Below are 21721 nucleotides of genomic sequence, written 5' to 3'. Positions count from 1 at the left end.
CAAGCAGCTGTGGCCAGTGTAGCGCCCTCCTTGTCACTGGTGTCAAGGCAAGCAGGCTGCCAGGAGCTTAGCCTCTCCTGTCTCTGAGTGAAGGGTGGAGGTCAGGGGGACTGCAAAGGAGTTAAGGCTAAGGACTAGGAGAGCAGCCTCAATCTCCCTCCTATTCAGTTCAAGTCCATTTACACACTAATCCAAAGCCCTAGTTCCTGCTCACTCCCATTCTTAGTCCTACCTTCTACAGCTGCTGAAAAACCAAACCTGTTTTGTTTAGTTCAGGACAGCAGAAGGCCACATCCATGGCTGGGTGCAGAGAGGCATGAGCTGCAGTGCTTTCTCACTGCTGAAAAATGGAGCCCTGATGCTGCATTCAACAAAGACATTTAGACTCCCCTGCCTTCCATGGAACCCAGATGAAGTTAGAAGCTTAAATACCTGTGTATTGAAGAGAGAGATGCAGTCTTCTTCCTGTGAGCACAGGCCTACCCTGGGCTGCTGGACAAGTGAAGAATCTGCCCAGTCGCAGGTGCGGCACAGAGATAGATCTGCTGCTCTAACTTTTGTCAGTAACTGATGGAGGGGAGAGCCACTGTATGGCTGCTGCTGCTAAAGTACCAGGCAATGCTGTGTGTTGATACTCTCCCCTGCCCTATGGCCCCTATGCAATCAATCAGTGACAGCCTGTGAAGTCAGGGTTGGGCCCTAGGACAGCAGTGCTCTAAAGTACAATCAATGTGAGTTTAGACTAAAGCCCTCAGACCATGATGGAGACAAAGACTAGGGGTTGGATCTGTGCCCTAAGCTCTCCAAAGACACATGCAGGGTGGAAGGGATCATGAAAGTCCAACCTCCCTTAGCAGTCACTGCTCAACCTTTCCCCCAGCCAGCATACAGAAACACCCTGCACCAAGCTGGCCTGCAGCTTTTACTGTTCCCACTGCCTTTGACTCAACTCATATCAAACTGAGCAGCATCAGATTTAACACCACACTGAGTGAAAAGGTCACATTAAAGGTATTAAATTAACATGATTTTAAAAAAAAACAACACCATTTAAGACAGGCCCTTTAGACAGACCATAACTCAAGACAATAATTTAAATGATAAAATACACTGGCTGCCAACAGAATAACCCAAAACAAGCTTCAGGCCTACTGAAAACACCAGCTGACCATAATGTGCTCTGGGTGGGTGGGGCTGTTTGCTCAGTGCAGCATGTATTACTGTGGCATCAAGTTACTGCAGGAAATTCTGGGCTCCTGGCTGCTACCTGCCAGGCACTGTAAAGCACTGGCTCCTGCATTGGCAGGAGCTGGTCACACCAATGCACCGCACAGCCTGCAGCTTTGGAAAGCTCTGCTGGGGAGAGAGTGGTTACTGCCCACCCCAAATGCCAACTCTAGGCAGGAGTCCCAGTTCATCCTGGGGAAGAACTGGGCTGGAAAGTGTCATACGAGGGTTTGTGCTGCAAATAGTAGGAGCTGACACTTGAGGGAATTGAGCTGGCAGCTTGTCACAGTTGTTTTCCCTGTAAGGAAAGGCCCTATGGAGGGCTGGGCAGCCAGCCCAGGCTTCTGGTTGTGTCACTGTCAGAAAAGCCATTTGGCTGGGCTCAGGCACTAGGGGCTGGGCAAAAACAGCCTCTGAACGCACTAAGGTTCCATCTCTTTCTTACCTAAGAGGCCATTGCTAGAATGGTCTTCAACAACCCCAGCCTGACTGCTGAATTGGATCACCTACAGGGGTGGGGCATGTTTGCTACGTGTTCACCACATGATTCCAAGAGAGAACGGGGTGAGCACAGTGGGCAGAGATTACAGTTGCCAGCCTGCAATACTGGGGCTTGTCCCCTGGATCTAGCTGACGTGTTCCATGCTAGGATGTGTGGTCTCGACAGTGTGTTGCCATGACACAATGATCTGCTGGGCTCCTTGCTAGAGATCATACATGGCACGGAAATAGGAACTGTCCCTGGAGCTCCCCCACCCCATGCCTGCATGGGGGGAAGAGGGGGACTCTGTGGTTTGAGAGGCATGTCCTTCATTTGTACTTTTGGAAAGGCCTTGCATTTTCACTAGTAAAAACCTGAGAACATTTCCCTAAATCTGCTGGTGTGAGCCGCCCCCCAGTCTGTAAGGAGCCATTGCTGGCCAGCCCTGCTGTATTGTGCAGCCACAGCATCTGTGTTAAGGCACAGCTGAGTCAAGCATTTCAAGTAAACACTCAAGACCTTGAAGTAAGACTCTGCCAAGCGAGTCGAGTACCACTAAGCAAGAAGCAGAAATGCTCAATCATTCTAGACAAAACGCTGGAGCCAGCCACGCCTCGCTGTCCCAGCGGCCACAGTCTGGGTCATCTCCGTGAAGCTGGAGGCTTCAGTGCCACCTTCAAGGAAGCAGCCTGCTGGAAAACAGAAAGAGAGGAGCCATGGGGAGGGGGCTGGGATGCTGCTAGAGCCACCCTGACAGTGACTGAGTGAGCTTGGCACATTGGTCCAGCCCAGTGCCCTCACTTACACAGGACGGGGCAGAAGAGCTCAGTTACTATAAAACAAAACAAAGCCTGACTAGCCCATGAGGGAGCAGGGCGTGACAGACACCTGAGCACCTAGCAGGGAGCCTAGCCAGGCAAAGGGAACCTTCCAGCCCCACCAGGTAACACAATAGCCAATCTGATTGCAGACACACAGAGCTGGGCTCACCTGGGGCTGGCTGGATTGACGCGTCAGGGCAGCAGGTTTGGCAGGTGGGATAGGCAGAGCTGACAATTTGGTCCCCTCCATGCTACAGCCATTCAGCTTATCTGCCTTACGCTGGCAAGAGCAAGACAAAGAGCATTCCTTTAATGTGAAACGTTTGGGATCAGCAACGGCTGTTCTCCCAGAAACTGCTGTTATCAGAATAGTCAGGCCATGTCACTGTAGTGGTGTGGATACAGCAAAGCTGACCCCAGTACTCCTGCCTCTGCTCTCCACACTGCCCATTCAAGAGTTGACTCTGGCAGGCACACAGCCACCTGGATAATGCCCACCAGCTCTTGTGTGGGCTGCCCCCCCTCAGACAGCTATGAGCCCTCAGTATTGGTCATGGAGCTGGGGGGGGGTGGGGTGGGAAGGGTGTGTGTGACTGCACTTGGGGGCGCAGAGGTGTGTGCACGCAGATTCCCTACTTGTGAGAGCTGAGTGGCTAGTGGGCAGAAAGGCCAATGTGAGGACTCAGAATGAGACACACCTGTTTGCTTCTCAGCTCGGGGAGAGGCCGGGTCGGTGGCTTCGGCTTCACCTAACAACAGGGTGCAATAGAGTCAGTCACCCAGTCCCAAACCAACTCCCGCCAGGTGCCCCCTGACCCCTAGCACAGCTCAGTGCTGCCGTAAGGGCTCAGCAAAAGTACTGGTGGGTCCAGTGGCACGAGAGCATGGGCCACACTTTTCATGCAAAGAACAAGGACGATCTGCTGGGAAGGAAGGGCTGTGAGGCTCTGGCCAAGTAACACAGCCTGCCTGGCTCTGTGATGGGGCCACAGGCCATGGGAGTGTTTGAACTGTGCTGATTCAGGCTTTCAGCATCATGGAGAAGCCTAGCCGGGACCTTGGCTGACAGGGCTTCTGTGCCAGGGGGTGGGCAGATGCCCTGAAAGGTGCCAAGGGTGTTTGAGACGCAACCCACCAACATTGCAGGGCTAGGGGCTGGCCTGTGGACATGCTGCCCCACTGGCTCCCCCTGACAGCTCCACATGGGCCTGGGTAATGGGGGAGAGAGCTCTGGAGCACTGCACCAGGAGCAGCAGTGGGGGTCATCACACCCCCCTCTGGGTGGTGGGATCACAGCACGAGGGACTGCAAAGGGCCTGGCAGGAGAGGGCAGGGGGCGCCCCCAAGCAGCACATACTGTCTTGGGGTCCGAAGCCTGGCTGAGGGTGGCTTCAGGCAGGAAGGTGACATGCTGGGCAGGCCTGCAGGCATCTGATGTACAGCACCAGCCTCCAGCAGGGATGGTGATGCTGCCAGTCAGGGTCCCCGCTAGTACATTTCCAAAGCTTGGTGAGAAGCCGCATTACCTCGCCAGCAGCTGGTTTGGGCTTTGCAGAGACCAGTGGGGGAGGTGCCACACTGGGTTTAACTCCAACCTAATTCAAATGCAGAGAAAAGAAAACAAACCTAAGGTTTCGCTGTCGTCTTTGAACGAAAATTGTGTGTCTCCTATCAGTTCCCAGGCCAAGTAGCACATGGCAGCCTGTGCTGGGATTCAGTGGGGGAGCAGTTACTCACATGCCCACGTTTCCACATGAAACGAGGGAGTCACAGCGCATGCTAGAGCCTTTCCCGCTTCATGCATTCACTAGGGGCAGGCCAGGGCAGAGAGCCTGGTGCCATGTGCAGCACTGGCAGCCCTCCCCCAAAGGCTGCTACTCCCAAGGGAGCTGAGGACCAGGGGGGTACAACCTGCCCGCCCTTTCCCCCCTCCAATCCCCGCACAGGCTCCTGCCCCCAAGGGAGCTAAGGCCTAGCTGGCTAGAACCTGCCCACCCCTTCCCCATCCTGTCCATGCAGAGGCTCCTGTTCCAAAGGGAGCTGAGGCCCGGCTGCAGGGCCCTGTTCCCAGCGGTTCTTTGGACAGACCTGGCGCTCTACCCAGAGGCAGTATCTCTGCTCTGGGAGCTGCTTATGGCTAATGTTCTGTCTCATGCTGTGTGCAGCCCTAGAGCTGGGTCGGGTGGAGAGACGGGGGCATAAGGGTGTCTTGAACTGAAGTTAGTGCAGCCTTGCCAGGGACGGAGCTGCCTGTTTGGGTGGGGATTGCCTTTGGCTTTGGAAAGGCTCATTTACTGTGATGCCAGAGGCCACAAAGGCCCAGGAGCAATTTTCCCAAAGCAGTTCAATCGTCATTGGGCCAGTAAGCAAGACTGAGAGTGACTCTCCAGCCTGACAAACTGAAGAAACGGTCTGAAGTAAACAGGATGAAATTCAATGAGGACAAATACAAAGTGCTCCACTTAGGGAAGAACAATCACAGTTGCACACATACAAAATGGGAAATGACTGCCTAGGAAGGAGTACTGTGGAAACGGATCTGGGCATCATAGTGGGTCACAAGCTAAATATATATCAACAATGTAATGCTGTTGCAAAAAATGCAAACATCATTCTGGGATGTATTAGCAGGAGTATTGTAAGCAAGACATGAGAAGTAATTCTTGCACTCTACTCTGCACTGATTAGGCCTGAACTGGAGTATTTTGTCCAGTTCTGGGTGCCACATTTCAGGAAAGATGTGGAGAAATTGGAGAAAGTCCAGAGAACAGCAAGAGAAATGATTAAAAGTCTAGAAAACATGACCCATGAGGGAAGATTGAAAAAAAATTAGGTTTCTCTAGTCTGGAAAAGCGAAGACTAAGGAGGGACATGATATGAGTTTTCAAGTACATGAAAGGTTGTTACAAGGAGAAGGGAGAAAAATTGTTCTCCTTAACCTCTGAGGATAGGACAAGAAGCAAATGGCTTAAATTGAAGCAAGGGCAGTTTAGGTTGGACATTACGAAAAACTACCTGTCAGGGTAGTTAAGCACTGGAATAAATTGCCTAGGGAAGCTGTTGAATCTTCATCACTGGAGATTTTTAAGAGCAGGTTAGACAAACACCTGTCAGGGATGATCTAGATAATACATAGTCCTGCCTGGAGTGCAGGGGACTGGGCTAGAAGACCTCTCGAGGTCCCCTTCAGTCCTACGATTCTATGATAGCTGGGTGTTCACCTAGGAGGAGGCAGACCCAGAGACTAGTCTCTGCCTCACTGACCCCTCCAGTGTTTTATACAAAGCAGAACAGCTTCAACAGGTTAGACAGAGTCCTCCCCCACACCGTTAGCCCACAGCTCGGTGGTTAGCACACTCCCCTGGGAGGGTGAGATCCAGGTTCAGAGCCCATTCTAGATTGAGGGGTTCAAACCCGGGTCTCCTGCCCCACAGGGACGTGCCCTAACCATTAGGGTAATGGTTATAAAGGGGGGTGGGCACTAGAACCATCTCCTCCAGCCATTTGGTGAATCTAGCCCCTTTTTAAAAGTACTGCAGAAGCAGGAAGCCTGCCAAAAGATCAGTGGGGCCACTAGAAGATTGAGAAGTTAAAACAGCACTCAAGGAAGATAAAGCTATTGTGGAGAATCTAAATGAATTCTTTGCATCGGTCTTCACTGCAGACGATGTGAGGAAGATTCCCAAACCTGAGCCATTCTTTTTAGATGACAAATCTGAGGAACTGTCCCAGATGGATAGGTCCATCAATGGCTATTAGAGGCTAGGGACACCATCCTTGCTCATCCTGGCTGTTTCCTAGAATCTAGGAATGGGTGACAGGGGATGGATCACTGGATGATTGCCTGTTCTGTTCATTCTCTCTGGGGCACCTGGCATTGGCCACTGTCAGTAGACAGGATACTGGGCAAGATGGACCTTTGGTCTGACCCAGTATGCCCGTTCTTATGTTCTTACTGAGGTGTTGATAGAGAAGGTTTTGGAAGAAATTGATAAATTAAACAGTAATAAGTCCCCAGGACCAGATGGGATACAGAAAAGAGTTCTGAAGGAACTCAGATATGAAATTGCAGAACTACTAAGTGCAATTAGTAATCTATCGAATAAATCAGCCTCTGCATTGGATGATTTGAGGATAGCTAATGTAATGTCGATTTTTAAAAAGGCTCCAGAAGTGATCCTGTCTATTACAGGCCAGTAAGCCTAACTTCAGTACCAGGCAAACTGGTTGAAACTATAGAGAATTATCAGACACATAGATGAAAATAATTTGTTGGGGAGGAGTCAATGCAGCTTTTATAAAGGGAAAATCATGCCTCCCTAATCTATTAGATTTTTTTGAGGGACTCAACAAATTCAACAAATATGTGGACAAGGGCGGTCCAGTGGATATAGTGCACTTGGACTTTCAGAAAGCCCTTAACAAGGTTCTTCAATAAAGGCTCTTAAGAAAAGTAAGTGGTCATGGGATAAGAGGGAAAGTCCTCTCATGAATCAGTAACTGGTTAAAAGATAGGAAATGAAGGGTAGGAATAAATGATCAGTTTATAGAATGGAGAGAGGTAAATAGCGGAGTTCCCCAGAGGTCTGTACTTGGACCAGTCCTGTTCAACGTATTCATAAATGATCTGGAAAAAAGAGGTAAACAGCATGACACAAGCAAGAGCCAATAAACACTGACCAGGTTCAAACCTGTCTGGAAGGTGGTTTTCTTGCGGGAGACTTGGAGGAGGCAGCCCTGACACAAGCGCCCAAAATGCCCTGCCCGATCCGGCCAAGAGAATAGCCCTACAGACTGGTAGCCATGGTAACCAGTCTTTGGGACACAGCATGTTCAGCATAGGGGGCTCTCCTTGGAGCTCAGGTGCAGGGTGCTTTGGGGGTCCCTGCCCAGAGTGATGGGGGCAGTTAGTAAGGGGATCTGTCCTTCCATCCCCCACAGGAGGCACCAAGGGAAATTTAGTTCATGCAACTCGTCCCTTACCACTTAGTTAATGAACCTCCCCAACTAATGCAGCACCCAGCCAGCCCCTCAGCCATTCCTGCCAGCTGAACTCCCAGGTCATGCATATTAGCCCACACAAGCCATGGCCCCCACATCATGTGAACCAGCATCACAACCTAACTCCTGACACTGCCACAGCTGCAACCCCATCACCCACACCACCACCCGCACCACCAAAACCCATTGCACCAGGCGGCAGCTTCCCTGCCCAGTACTCCTGCTCTGCTCCAGCCCTCTCAGAGGGCAGGCACAGAGGAGGTTCCCTGGAAGCAGAGAGATCACTGTCAGCTTTGTGCAGCTTCATATTTTGCAAAGTATTTGCAAATATGCAAATTAGTTAATTAAACTATTTTCAAATTTGCAAACAACGAGTATGTGGCCAGAAATGTTGTGGAGGCCAATCCACCTGAGTGGCAGGGCCAGACATGGAGCTGCGCCAAGCTCGGTAGGTGGGTACTAAAGAGAACAGTCATGGGGGGGGGGGGACTAGAAGCAGAAGAGGTAACCTAGGGGTAATTGGGGGCTAATGAGGCTGCTAAAGGAAGCTAGGCATAGGGGAGTTGGTTGAATGAGGGCTCTTGGGTCAAACAGTCGACTGCAGTTTCCTCCCTTTTACAGACCTCCTGCCTATCAGACATGATGGACGAGGCTGGGGGACACCCGCTCTGGCACCTTTCTCATCAATGTGGGGTCCATATGCCCCATCACAGCTTCCCCCCCTCCCCAGGGTAGATACATTCCTTAAATCCAGTTCTGCCCTGGTTGGAGCTCACCCAGCCCCAGGCTCACATACTCAGCATGTGCTATGGGGCCTCTCCCTGCTCTGCCTGGCAACCTACCCCTCTGATTTGGTAGAAAGTCCTCTTTCTTCCCCAGTAAGGCCCTGTTTTCCACGTTTCAACCTGGAGCAAACTAACAGGGGAAATGGGAGCATCTAGGGGAAGCACAAGCACAGGCACAGCCTGGACTGTAGGGAGATAATACGGCCAAGCTACGGGACCATCCCCCCCTCAAAGAACTGTATCAATCCTTGGCATCTGGCTCCATTGAGGGGCTCTTACAGCACCCAGTTGCCTAGCAATAGCAGAAAGCACCAATTGGAGTAGCGAAGGCCCAGAGGGTCAGGTCTGCATCCCTATGCTCAGATTCACACCATCCTGGGTTTGTTCTCCTCTCCAGCTCTGCAGGAACAGGCTAACTGCGTAACTTGTATGACTGTGGTGCCTTGGTGTGTAAGGGGGCCTGTGCGGGCATGGTAATGCAATTCTCCACCCTCCCCCCCCGCAGAAGGCTCTTTGGAAGGACAGCGATGGTCCACTGAAGCGGTTACAAAGCAGTGATGGAAGCAGCTTGACTCCCCTTCTCTACAGCATCATTGCAGGGACACAGTGGCCGGGAGCCCAGAATTCCCCAGTAAAACTCCCCAGCCACGAGAGCTGCCCTCCTGCTCCCCAGGCTGCCTGGGCCACACATACCTTGGGCGGCGGCCTGCTAGGAGTCATGGGCACGTACACAGACCTGGGGCTCTTCAGGTCTGAGGTTGTGGAGATCAGATTTGGGCTGCTGATGTCGCAACTCTGCAGCTCATGCCTCACGTTCCTGGTATTGCTGCCCTCTTGAAACATGGGGTTGGACAGCCCGTTGGTGGTGTTGGTCACAATCCTCCTGAAACACACACACAAAAGAGCCACAGCCATATTTTCCCTCTGGTTTGATTTCACCCAAAGACCCCCAATTCTGAGGTCTGCTAAACAGCCCAGTGGCTCTTTGGCAGTGAGGCACAGAACAGCCCAGGATTCTCCAGGGCCCTGCTGCCACCTGGCCCTAAAACGTGCTACGTCATAGACAAGGGAGAATAATACACTTTTCAACGCTACTCATGAAAAACCATATATTGTAGAAAAAGGTCAGACCCTGAAAGACAGATGTATATTAGGGACCTCAAAATGTGTGCCAAGGGACTGGAAAGCACAGCCAGTCTTGTTTCATCAGAATATGATGATGTCACCATTAAACGCTGATTACTGGGCACACGGGTTCATTTTCTTTTTTCAGTTTTTAAAAACAAACTCAGCTTTTATTATTGCAATACAGTTATTGCAAAAATAACTGAAGCCCACAACAGGCAGTGGCCACCTTTGGAAACTTGAGCTCAGCATCACAGCGGGTGTGGGATAGGGCCAAAATGCAGATCTCTGATGCCTCAATTACAAAGCCAGCCTGCATAGCTGACCATATGTGACCATGAATGTGGAGACAGGATCATCCATGCTGAGAGGCTGTCAGTAGTTTGGGGTAGGGGAGGTGCAGGCACAGCCCCATTTCACAGAGAGCTTTCACCTACTGCTACTTGGCCCTGCTAGGCAGAGACCTGGGTGCTATTCCTGTTTTGCCTGAAGTGACTTTGTACCAGTTCAAATCCTCAATTACCTGAGCTGTAGAGCTAACAGTTCTGCCTGTCCGTCTAGCCCATACTCATCACCCTGGAATCCAGAGATTGTGTTTTCTCCAATTTAGAAACGTGGGCAACCATTCTGTAACTCCTTTGAAGATTGATTCTTACTTCTAAAGGGTGTGGTGACCATTTTAATTACATCAATTAAATGACTGAAAAATAATTCTAAATTAAACTAAGAGCTCCTTCAGGTAGTGAATTACCTTTCCCAGCTGCACCACTGGAATGATGTAGTTTTGGGAGGGCGGGGGAAGTGGGGGGGGAGCGTTAATTTCTGCTTATTTCTCCCTGGAAGAGGGCACAACTGGGCTTGTGCGTTGCCGTGCAGGGTATGACAGGGTATGTCTCAATTGCTTCCTCATGCCTGATTGGGGAAAAGCCCAAGTGGGTGTGTTCTTGGGACTGCTGTAAACCCGTGAATCACACGAGCAAACCCAGCCCTGTGCTGCTCACTCGCACTGTCAGTCCTCTCCCTTTCCTGCACATCCTGGCTCTGCCACCTCACATTCTGTAAGTGCTGTGAGCAAACGCAGCAGCCAAGGTGTGGTTGTGCCTTGGGGCGCTGAGAGGCCAGCTGGGAATCCCAGGTGCTTGGCAGACACTCCTGGCCTGGAGCTACTGCTTTTACAACAATGGCTACTAACTGCCAATCCCCTGAAGCCCACAGAGCCTCAGCCTGAGGACTGTAACCCAATGCCCAGAGGCCCCAGACAGGATCGGGGCCCCATTGTGCCGGGCACTCTACAGTGCACTGGTCCCAGCCCCAGGAGCCTGTGATGAGGGGATGGGGAAAGGAAGGAGGTGCCATGTGAGTGGGACACCCTCACAGTCTGTTTCATACACTGGGATATTGCTGTGCCTTCAGGTTCGCCTCTCATTCCTGTTGTGTCTGTAACTCCACATCGGCCTGCCCCTCACAAGAAGCCCTAAAACCACCAGGTGATGTCCAGGCTGGGACCAGCACCCAAGGGCGGTGGGGCGGGGAGGCCTGCGATTCTAAGCCCTTCTCGTAATCATGTAGCAGCTTCCCCCAAATGGCCTTTGGGCTGGGGGTTCTCAGCCCTGGGGCAGGAAGGAGAGTGAGCATTGAACAAGAAAGAGGTGGGCCAACACGAAGAGAGGCTTTCACCCTCCGAGAAGCTACTGCACCCTCCCACTGCTTCAGGTCAGGGGTGTCACACCTGGCCCAGGCATCGCTCAGGGCACACTGGTGAGAAAATGCAGTTGTGAGTGAATGAGAGCAGCAGAGAACAGAGAGCAGCTCTTTGGCCCTGTGCCCGGCCCCTCCCCAGTACCCTCAGTATTCTCCTCTTGCCTAGAGAGGACATTGGCAGGGCCCTGTCGGCACCAGGACCTACAGCTCCTTGTTTGGTGAGAGCACAGGGACTGACGGCACTGCAGGAACAGTACAAACAGCTGGGCCCTGCCCAGGGCAGCCCATGCAGCGGGTTGGGAAGCATACCACACTCTCCGGGGGGTGCTCGCTGTGCAGGGAGTCCCATCAGAAGCTCCTGCTGTCAAACAAGGAGTGGACAGGACCTACACCAACCCTGCTCCTCCAGGGTCCTCCTGAGCAGGCTGCTCAGTGACCAAACACCCACCAGCAGCTGGCAGATGAAGGCGGTGGGGGTGTAGGAAGGAAGAGCCCAGAGGGGCAGGCCAGGAGAGGTCTCCAAAGGGTGGGTAAAGGGGTGGTATTTCAGAGATTCGGGGCATACAGCTTCCCACGCCTGTCACTGATCAGAACCCAGAGCAGGGGCTTCGTGAACAGCAGCAGTTCCCATATGATGGCCAGACAGTGGCTCCTCTGGGCATGAGGCTGGGCTTGTCAGTGCAGGTGACAATGACAAAAACCATCGGGACAAATTGACCCGCTGGTCAGCAGCCTCAGCTGAAGGGCTAGGGTTGGATAGGCCATGGGGGAATGAACTCTTCTCTCCTGAAGGCCATAGGGGACAGGGGAAAGCGTGGGGACACTTGCCTGTCAGCACACGACTCAGACAAGCACCTGGATATCTGGAGCCAAACACAAGTACTAATGGCCAGTGGATTGGTATGGAGAGAGTCAAGCAACCATATTGATTCAGTCTGTCCATCCAGCTGTCCAATCAGCCTGTTGCTTGCTCCTCACCATGGAATCTGGCTATTGTGTACCCCAGTGAATCAGAGGAGCTGCCTGCTGTGGGGACTGAGCTCTGTGGGGGCACGGTACAGAAACAGGAGTCTTACCCTTTCTGGAAGTATTTCTTCCCATTGGCTTTGTAGAACACAAAGCCTCCGACGATCAGCATGGCTACCAGCACCACCACTGTCAGCACAGCTGCCACAACCACGCTGCTTCCACCTGTTGAGAGCCAGAGAGAGGGATCAGGGTGGGGGCTGCTCCCTTCACCAGGGCTAGCGACTCAGGGTTTTGGCTTGGGGAATTCAGTCACCTATCCCAGCCCATCCCCTGGTGAGCAGAGCAGGGCCAGACTGTCCATTGTTTTCCAGTGCTTTGGCCGATCTAAGTAGCCCCTAAAAGGAGCGCGTTGCCCTGCCTATCAGACATCACAGTCAGGACATTGCTACTGCCTGCAGCCCAGCTGTTTCCTCCAGCAGGTCCATCCCGAGCCCTGCCCTACTGGCCCTGGTGAGTGCTGTACCTGCTGCAATCTCCGAGAGCTTCCGCTCGCAGTAGGGCGCAGCCCAGCCGGGCTCACAGTGGCATTCTCGCTTGTGATTGCAGACCTGAAATCCAATCCGGCAGGGTTAGGGTCCAGCAGCAACTCTGACCTCCTGACCGTGCTTTACAAGGGGAGGGTTTGCACTCAATCCTGCAGCCTCTACCCGGGTCACACTCCCGCAGCAGTCTGGCTCTACTGAGCAGGCAGCAGGATCGGGCCCCTTGTAACTGCTGCACATTTGCTCTGGCCTCAGGATCATGGCTGGTGAATTATCATTACTGCACAGATACTGACAGCAAGAGACCTGTTCTCCCGAAGCAGAGTATGAGTGACTTGCACTGGCATCACCTGGGAATCAGCCCAGACAGTGCCTGTCTGTCTGACATGCAACAGCGTATGATGCTGCTGTGCCCCATTGGTTGCACTCAGCACCAGAGTCTGGAACAATCCAACAGCCCCATCTCAGCACCTGTGAGCAGCTCACAGATGTCCCACTTGGGCAGCACCTCCCACAATCACAGCTGCTGGAGGAGAGGAAGTTCTGCTGAACTCATTGGCAAAAAATGTTCCCTCCCAAATTGAGCCAAATTGCTCCCTGAACCAAAGTGCCCAGCGAAAGGCAGGGCGCAAGGCCATGGGAATGTGGCCTGATCCGTTCCTTCAGGGTGGACATGCTGAGAAAAGCAAAGTGTTGCAGGAGCTCTCTCGGGGATGAAGGTCCTGTTATCACACAGTGACCACACAGCCCAGTCGTGCGTGGCCTGTGACCATGTGCTCTGAGGGAGGCAATGCTGTGATAGTGCGACATGAAAAGAGACATCATGACTGCCACAGACAGACATAGCAAATGGACCCTGTGGGTCTTGGAAACGTGACAGGTTGCTGGCTGAAAGGCTGCGTTTGCCAGCAGATCACAGGAGCAGACATTAGCACCAAGGTACTCCAGACTAAGGGCGGGACGTGCAGTGCTGCAGGATGGGAAAAGCTGCTCTAACATCAGACGCAGAATGGGGTGTGGACAGATAGAGAGGATGGTCTGTGAAGCACCAAGAACTCATGTAAGATGGTCCCAGGGGTCCAGCAGTGCATGACAGTGGCACAGAGTACGTTCATGTCTGCTGTGTGCACTCACAGACACATAGGGTATCTGGGCAAAGCCCTGTAAGGAACAATACTTAGCATCTTTCACTTGCACACCTCCCAGCACTCTACAACACAATCAGTACTCTGATGTTACAGCTGGGGGATCTGCGGCACAGATGCTCCTGTACAGTCAGAGGACACCCAGGGGATCATGGCCACACCAGCACCTCTGTGTGATGCTGTGCCCTTTCCATGGCCTGAACCTACCCCATGACCATTGCACTTTGCAGAGCAGTTTTTGGCACCGTAAATCAGGAGGTCCTGGCAGCGCCCAGCATAGCAGACCTGGAATGAGAAGGTATAATGCTTTTAGCAGCGTGTATACAGGCACCCTGCCATCACCCATCCTGCACTCACAGCCACACGTCAGCCTCAGCACACACAGTAACTCAGTAGCTATGTTACCTCCTTGCTGCTGACCTTTCCCCTGTCTCCAGCAGGTCCCATGTCAAATCCATCCTTCCCCAGCACCCGCAAAGCCAAGCACACGTCACCAGCCCAGCAGACAAGAACAGCGACAGCCTGTGCAGGGTGCTCACCATTTCCTCCCCACACTTGGTGCCCGTTGGCACCATCACAAGATTCGCCACCATGTCACTTTCTTCCTTGTCAGTAACAGCTACTTTGCAGGTCACCCTCCCGAGAGACAGGGAGTAGACGCCACCCCCTCCAATGGGGTTCCTGTTCCCACTCAGGCAATGCAGTGTGCCACACTTTATGTCTCTGTGGGAAAAGTAAATGTCAGGAGTGAGCGTGCTTGGGTCTCATCTCACCTTAGCTTTAGCACGGCCCCAAAGCCTCGCACCACACAGCCTGTGCCAATGTGGGACAGCTCCTTTGCCTTTGCCTGGAGGGTGGGCTCAGTGCTAGCAACAGGTCCTGGCTCAGCAGCCCTTGCAGATGTCTGGGCCCAGCATAGCGCCCCCACCCACCTAGGGGCCCCAGATCTGACCTGCTGGAAACCATCTGTAGGGGGAGAGGGAAGCTCAGTGTCTGACCAGTTGTGAGGGCAGGCCCAGCTCAGCAGTTTTTGGACAGAGATCACCGATTCCTGTTGTACACACCACCAAAGAGCCACCTGACAGTTCAGGTCAGCACTGATGCATCACACTGGGGCTGGCCCCTTAGTAGTGAAGGGCTCTCTCCCGCTCTCCTTCTGGACCTCACACACTTGGCCAGGCTCCATGGCTGTATGCTGGGAACCAGCAGGGCAGCTCCAAGCTGTGCAGCCTGCACTACACTGCCAGGATCCTAGCAGGAATTACTGTAAAATGTCTTTCAGAGACCAGCAGGGGCCCAGAGTAACATCGCTGTCTGAAGCCTGAGCTCTGTGGGGATATCAAAGTAATCTGCCTCCACTGACCCCTGAAACTGACTAACCTTCTCCTCCCCCAAAGAAGAGCACAGAGTTGCAGAGAATGGATTCTTCAAAGAAATCTGAAGATTTACACAGATACCTTGCTAAGAAGGGTGTTTCCAGCTTCCAGCGTGGAGAGACATCTCAGACTCCAAGTGAATACTTGGCAGCCAAGCCAGGGCTGGAAAAAAACAAATGGCCACCAGACTGGACATTCTGGAGATGATCTCTTGAGTTTGAGGCCATGAGAGAGGAACAAGAGTCTAGCAGTAAAGATGAAAGTTACTGATTTGGAAGAGAACGTCACTGTGCTAGACACTGGCCTCAGAGAGACAGAGCGGCAGAGCTGCATGGCATGGATGGAGCAGAGAGAGAGAGAGAGAGATGCAGCTTAAACGTCATGCTTCAGAAAACAGAGGGAGAAGGAACACAAGAATTAAGGGACTGCCTGAAAATACTGAAGGAAAAAATCCAATCTGGCATGTAAAAATGGTGATTGAGGAATTGTTAAATCTGAGCTCTCTGAGAGAGGTGCCAGTGGAAAGAGCACATAGAGTGCTGCTCCCCCCGCAGCTAGGCCTTCTAATAAACCCAGAGACCTAATTGTGACATTTCATGGTTATCAGCAGAAAAATTTAATTAAGAAAAAAGCCAGAGGGCATTCAGAACTCATACTCAAAGGCTGTAAGCTGCAATTTTCCACAATCTCTCTGCTCAAACTTAAAAAAAGAGAAGCTGGGGGAAATTACATCAGCACTCAGAAGGGCAGAAATCCACGACAACTGGGGATTCCCAGTCATACTTTCTTTCAGCTTCAAACATCAGCATTATTTAGGCTATGTCTACACTACAGACCTTACAGCGGCAGGGTGCTGCACACAGGCAGAAACATGAAGTGGGAGGGCAAGGAAGAAGAGAAGAATGGCTAGTCCTCAAAAAGAGGAGAAGATTCAATGGAGATAGCTAGAGGTTGGAGCCCCAGGAGGATACAGGATGACTCGCAGAAGATTGCAAGAGAGGACAAGAGGACTTGAAGTCAGAAAGAACAAGAGGAAGGCCAGAAAATCACACCCAACACCAGCAAGAGACAGGTCTATGTGATTGGTGACACTCTACTGAGAAGAATGGGCAGGCCTCTCAGCAGAGCTGATCTGGAGAACAGAAGGGTGTCCTGTCTGCCAGGAGCTAAGATATGGGTTGTGGACCTGAGGCTGAAGAGGATCCTAACGGGAGCAGGAAAGAATCCACTGATTGTCCTTCACATGGGAACAAATGATACGGCTAGATTCGTGCTGGAAAGCATCAAGGGAGACTATGCCAGGCTGGGGAAGATGCTTAAAGAAATGGCAGCTCAGATGATCTTCAGTAGGATTGTACCTGTCCCTAGAGGAGGAGAGTGAAGGTGAGGCAAGATTATGATGATCAACAGATGGTTCAGGCAGTGGTGGTATAAGGAGGGCTTTGGGACGTTTGACCACAGGCAGACATTCACAGCCAGAGGACTGTTCTCATGGGATGGACTTCACCTAAGTAGGGAGGGAAACAGACTTCTGGGATGGAGGCTGGCACAACCAATTAAAAGATCTTTAAACTAGAAATTTGGGGAGATTGTTGGGAGATGCTCATGTAATCTCCATGCCTGATTCTAATATTGACTGGGAGAAAAATACAGAAAGTGAGAATGCAGCAATGGAGAAAGGAATGACAGTGGGTAGGAGAACGGACATGAAGAGGAAAGAGTGCCAATACCGATGATGCTAACTGTCGGACAAGTGATACTGGCTGTACCTAGTCAGATGAGGAATCTGGGCAAAGCCAAGCAGAACAAATACAATTGATAATGGTAGGGCTCAGATTTTCCTGGAGTGATAGTCGACAGATTTTTTCAACAAACAGACCCTGAACCAACAAAAAAGATGATGCCATATTAGATTTGTTATTGGTGAGTAGTGAGCACCTCAGAGATGAACTGGTTGTAGGTTACAACCTTGGTTCAAGTGATCATGAGTTAATTCAGTTAAAACGGAATGGAAGGATAGACAAAAACAGACCTGCAACTAGGGTCCTTGATTTCAAAAGGGCAAACTTTAAAAAATAAAGGAATTAGCTAGAGAAGTGGACTTGACTTAAGAACTCAAGGATCTGAATGTGGAGGAGGCTTGGAATTACTCTAAGCCAAAGTTGCAGAAGCTGAGCCTGAATTCCAAGCAAGGGGAAAAAAATCATAGGGAAAGGTTGCAGACCACGCTGGATGAGTAAGCATCTCAAAGAGGTGGTTAAGAGAAAGATGAAAGCCTCCAAGGAATGGAAGATGGGATGGATAAGCAAGGCAAGCCATCTCTCGGAGGCAGGGCTGCCCAGAGGATTCAGAGGGCCTGGGGCAAAGCGGGGGAGCGGACATAAAAAGCACCACCCGCTACAGCGCCTGTACTCACCGGGCGGCGCTCCAAGTCTTTGGCGGCGGCGGGTCCTTCACTCCGCGTCTTCGGCAGCACTGAAGGACCCGCCGTCGAAGCGCTGCCAAAGACCCGGACCACCGCCGGGCGAGTAAAAATTAAAAAGGCACCTTTAGCCAGGAAAGGGATTCTTGGCCAGGGCTTGCAGGGCCCCTTTGGGGCTCTGGGCAAATTGGCCCACTTGCGCCCCCTGGCGGCCCTGCTCAGAGGTCAGACAGTGAGAGAAAAAATAGTTCTGCCAAAAGCCAATCAGAGTTGGATTTTGCAAAGGGAATTAAAACCAATAGTAAAAGGTTCTTTAGCCATATAAATAAGAAGAAAACATGGAAAAAAGACGTGGGACCACTAAGCATTGTGTGGAGCAATGACCACTGGGGTGGATTAAAAATAATCTAGGCATGTCCCAACACCTAAACAAATACTTTGCCTCAGTTTCTAATAAGGGTAATGAGAAGCTTAAGGACAGTGGCAGGGTGGCTAATGTAAATGAGGGTATGGAAGTAGAAATCACCACATTCGAGGGGAATGTCAAACTCAAATAGCTTAATGGGACCAAATTGGTGGGACTAACCAAAAGAAGGCTGAAGGGAGATATGATTGCACTCTATAAATACATCAGAGGGACAAATACCAGGGAGGGAGAGGAATTATTGGAGTTAAACGCCAGTGCGAACACAAGAACAAATGGATATAAACTGGCTATCAACGAGTTTAGGCTTGAAATTAGGTGAAGGTTTCCAACCATCAAAGGAGTGAAGATCTGGAACAGCCTTCCAAGGGGAGCAGTGGGGACAAAAAACCTAACTGGCTTGAAGACTGAGCTTGATATGTTTATGGAGGGCGTGGTATGATGGGGCTGCCTACAATGGTAAGTAGCCGATCTGCAACTGCCGGCAGCAAATATCTCCAACAGCCAGTGATGGAACACTAGATGGAGAGGGCTCTGAATTACTACAGAGAATTTTTCCCAAGTGTCTGGCTGGTGGATCTTGCCAAAATGCTCAGGGTCTAACTAATCGCCATATCTGGGGTCAGGAAGGAATTTTTCCCTGAGTCAGATTGGCAGAGACCCTGGGGGGGTTTCGCCTTCCTCTGCAGCATGGGGCACTGGTCACTTGCAGATTTAAACTAGTGTAAATGATGAATTCTCTGTAACCGAAAGTCTTTAAATCATGGTTTGAGAACTTCAGTAACTCAGCCAGATGTTATGGGTCTATTACAAAAGTGGGTGGGTAAGGGTCTGTAGCCTGCAATGTGCAGGAGGTCGATTAGATGATTATAATGGTTCCTTCTGGCCTTTAAGTCGATGAGGAAGGGGCAAATTATGGGCATGAAAGGTTATTGGTTTCTGCAGACATTTTTTGCTTCAGCTAAAGAAAAGAAAAGAGGAGTGGGCATGATATTTGCTAAACACGTAACTTTTCAGATGAAAGATCAATTGAAGGATAAAGAGGGACGGATTATCTTACTGAAAGACACAATTGCTGGGTTATTAATAACAGTGGCTCAGTGTATTCTCCCAACCAAAGCAAAGAAACCATTTTAAAGGACTTCTTTAAAATACAGCAATGCTTTGGGGAAGGGGAAATTATACTTGGAGGAGACTTCAGTTTCACATTGATTCTTATTGGGACACATGGGATAAAAAAACAAGGTGGCTAGGGATGTAGGTGTAGCATTGACTTCCCTGCGCCAACAACTGAATCTCTCAGTTTGCTGGAGAGAAGAGACCCAGGGTATGGAATTACATATTTCATTCACACCCTCATCAGTTATATACTAGAATAGATTTAATGTTAATCTCTAAATCCTTAATGAAGCAGACAAGATCTGCAGAAACTGACACCATTACATGGTCAGATCATGCACCATTGGAAATAATATTTGATGGCTGGGATGGTTCCCACAAATCACTTTTTGGGAAAATGAACTGCTTACTTCTCCAGGACAAAGGTCAAGTTGCAGCCATTGTTCAATACTTCCAAATAAATTATACCAACAATATAAAAAAAGAAGTCTTCTCTGGGAGGGAGGTGAAGCAATATTTAGGGGCCAGTTTATAAGCAGAACCTCTCAACTGAAAAAAGAAAGAGCTCAAGAAAAAATATAACTAGAACAGGAGATACAAAGTTTAAAAGACATTCATAAAAATATAGGTTCAAAAAAAGCATATCGACAACTAACTAATATGAAAGGGAAATTGAGTATGTGGATGACAGATGCCACTGAATATGCTCTTAGGTATTCAAAGCAGATGTTTTATGGAAAAAAGGGAATAAATGTGATAAACTCTGGGCTCAAAAGCTTAAATGTATTAAAGATCAAATATTACTCCACTAATTAAGAACAACCAGTAAAGGATAATTACACACTCTATTAAGAAATAGGTGCTACTTTTACTACTTACTGTAAAAACCTCTATACTTCAGATACTCCAAATTCTGAAATTATTGAAAAATATCTGGAAGTTTCAGACTTGCCAAATATAAAAAAACTTGATAAAGAAACTTTAGATAAAGAAATAACAGAAGAAGAAGAAATTTTAGATGCAATAGTAAATATCAAAAGTGGTAAAACTCCAAAACCTTAGTGGCTTCCCAGCTGAATTTTACAAAGTATTTAAGGAGGTATTTGTAGGTCTCTTTTAATGTTTTCTGTTAGGGAAGGAACTTTAACAACCTATCGAAGAAATTGAGGTTATTTACTGTAACTGGAAGTTCTTTGAGATGTGTGGACTATAGCTATAGTCCACACATGGGTATGCATGCACGCCATGTGCCTGAGTCCAGAAATTCTTACAAGCAGTGTCTGTTGGCCCACACATGTGCCATAGATCTCCTCATACTCCCTACTCAGAGTAAAAGAGACAATGAGGGTCAAACTTGTCCAGTTCCTCCTCTTACTGCAATCTCACATGATCTGAAGCAGAGGGGATGAAGGGAAGGTAGTAGAATTCAGATGGAGACCACACACCTCAAAGAACTTCCAGTTACAGTAAGTAACGCCCACTTCTTCAAGAGATAGTCCCTAAGTGTCTTCCACCAATGGGTGACTGGCAAGCAGTGCTCAGACTAGAGGTGGGTGTGAGGAAGCTCGTTGCAAAGATGCTTGCACCACTGCAGGTCCCACTGCTGCATCCACAGCCGAGGCATGAACTAAAGCGCAGTGTGTCATGAACGTGTGGATGGAACTCTAAGGAGTTGCCTTGCAGGTGTCTTGTCACATAGGGATACCCTGGAGGCAGCCTGCACTCTCATGGAGTGAGCTGTGGAACTGTGGGGAGAGATTTTTGCTGTCTTGTAGCACTGTAGGATGCATCTCGAAACCCACGTAGAAATCTTCTGGGAGGATGCAGCTTGTCCATGTGATCTTTCTGCAATGGTGATAGAATGTCTCAGTGATTTTCTATTAGGTTTGGTCCATTGCAAGTAGAGGTAAGTGAATACTTTGATTGATGTGGAACTCAAAAACCACCTGAGGGAGAAACTTAGGGTGTAGGTGAAAAGAGACCTTTTCGTTGTGAAAAAGAGTCCACCAGTACAGCTCTGAGCTCGCCAACCCTCCTGGCTGAAGTGGCAGCCAAAAAAATGCCACCGTCATGGACAGGTGGGGGCATGGAACATGTCACCATGGGTTTGAAGGGAGGACTGGTGAGTCCTGACAGGACGAGATTAAGGTCCCATTGAGGTGTCAGTTTAACCACTGGTGGGAAGGTCCCAATTAGGCCTTTCATAAACCATACTGTAGTTGGGTGGGTAAGATGGAACATCCCTCCACCGGAAGGAGGAATGCACTAATCACTGCTAGGTGCTCTTGCAGCGAATTAAGGGAGAGACCCGAGGTCTTCAAAGACAGGAGATTAATCTAAAATGACCAGGATACTCGCAGTGGCTGGAGAATGTTGGTGGAGTTGCGCCCAGGCCAAGAAATGTCTCCATTTGGCCAGGTAGCAGGTTCTAGAAGAACCTTACTTTGGTTAATGATAATTTGAACAGGGGCCAAGCATGAGCATTCTGTCTGATGCCCATACAAACATCAGGGCGTGAGGCGGCGAGACCCTGGGTTGGGATGCCAGATTTCCCTCCTGTCCTTAGCTAGGAGGTCAGTGGGC

At 50.2% G+C, this 21721-nt stretch overlaps 1 protein-coding gene across 3 annotated transcripts in view; it reads right to left on the bottom strand.

The window, feature by feature from the left end:
- Nucleotides 1-1092: 1092 nt before the first annotated feature.
- Nucleotides 1093-21721, bottom strand: part of ADAM8 (ADAM metallopeptidase domain 8) — an 89623-nt gene continuing 68994 nt past the window's right edge. Inside the window, exons 16-24 of one of the 3 annotated variants that reach the window (XM_050960098.1) lie at nt 14337-14520; nt 14005-14082; nt 12634-12718; nt 12218-12332; nt 9009-9198; nt 4056-4124; nt 3228-3278; nt 2699-2809; nt 1093-2400 (exon numbers count right to left, since the gene is read on the bottom strand). In XM_050960098.1, coding sequence (XP_050816055.1) covers nt 2350-2400; nt 2699-2809; nt 3228-3278; nt 4056-4124; nt 9009-9198; nt 12218-12332; nt 12634-12718; nt 14005-14082; nt 14337-14520 — 934 coding nt within the window. In that variant the 3' untranslated portion in view covers nt 1093-2349. The remainder of the gene's footprint in view (nt 2401-2698; nt 2810-3227; nt 3279-4055; nt 4125-9008; nt 9199-12217; nt 12333-12633; nt 12719-14004; nt 14083-14336; nt 14521-21721) is intronic. The other 2 variants (XM_050960099.1, XM_050960100.1) reach the window with 2 other exon arrangements.

Source organism: Gopherus flavomarginatus, chromosome 6 (genome assembly GCF_025201925.1).
Source record: "Gopherus flavomarginatus isolate rGopFla2 chromosome 6, rGopFla2.mat.asm, whole genome shotgun sequence".
In the NCBI taxonomy this organism is placed as follows: domain Eukaryota; kingdom Metazoa; phylum Chordata; order Testudines; family Testudinidae; genus Gopherus; species Gopherus flavomarginatus.
The sequence above is the reverse complement of the archived record's forward strand: the minus strand, read 5'-3'. Positions and strand labels throughout refer to the sequence as shown.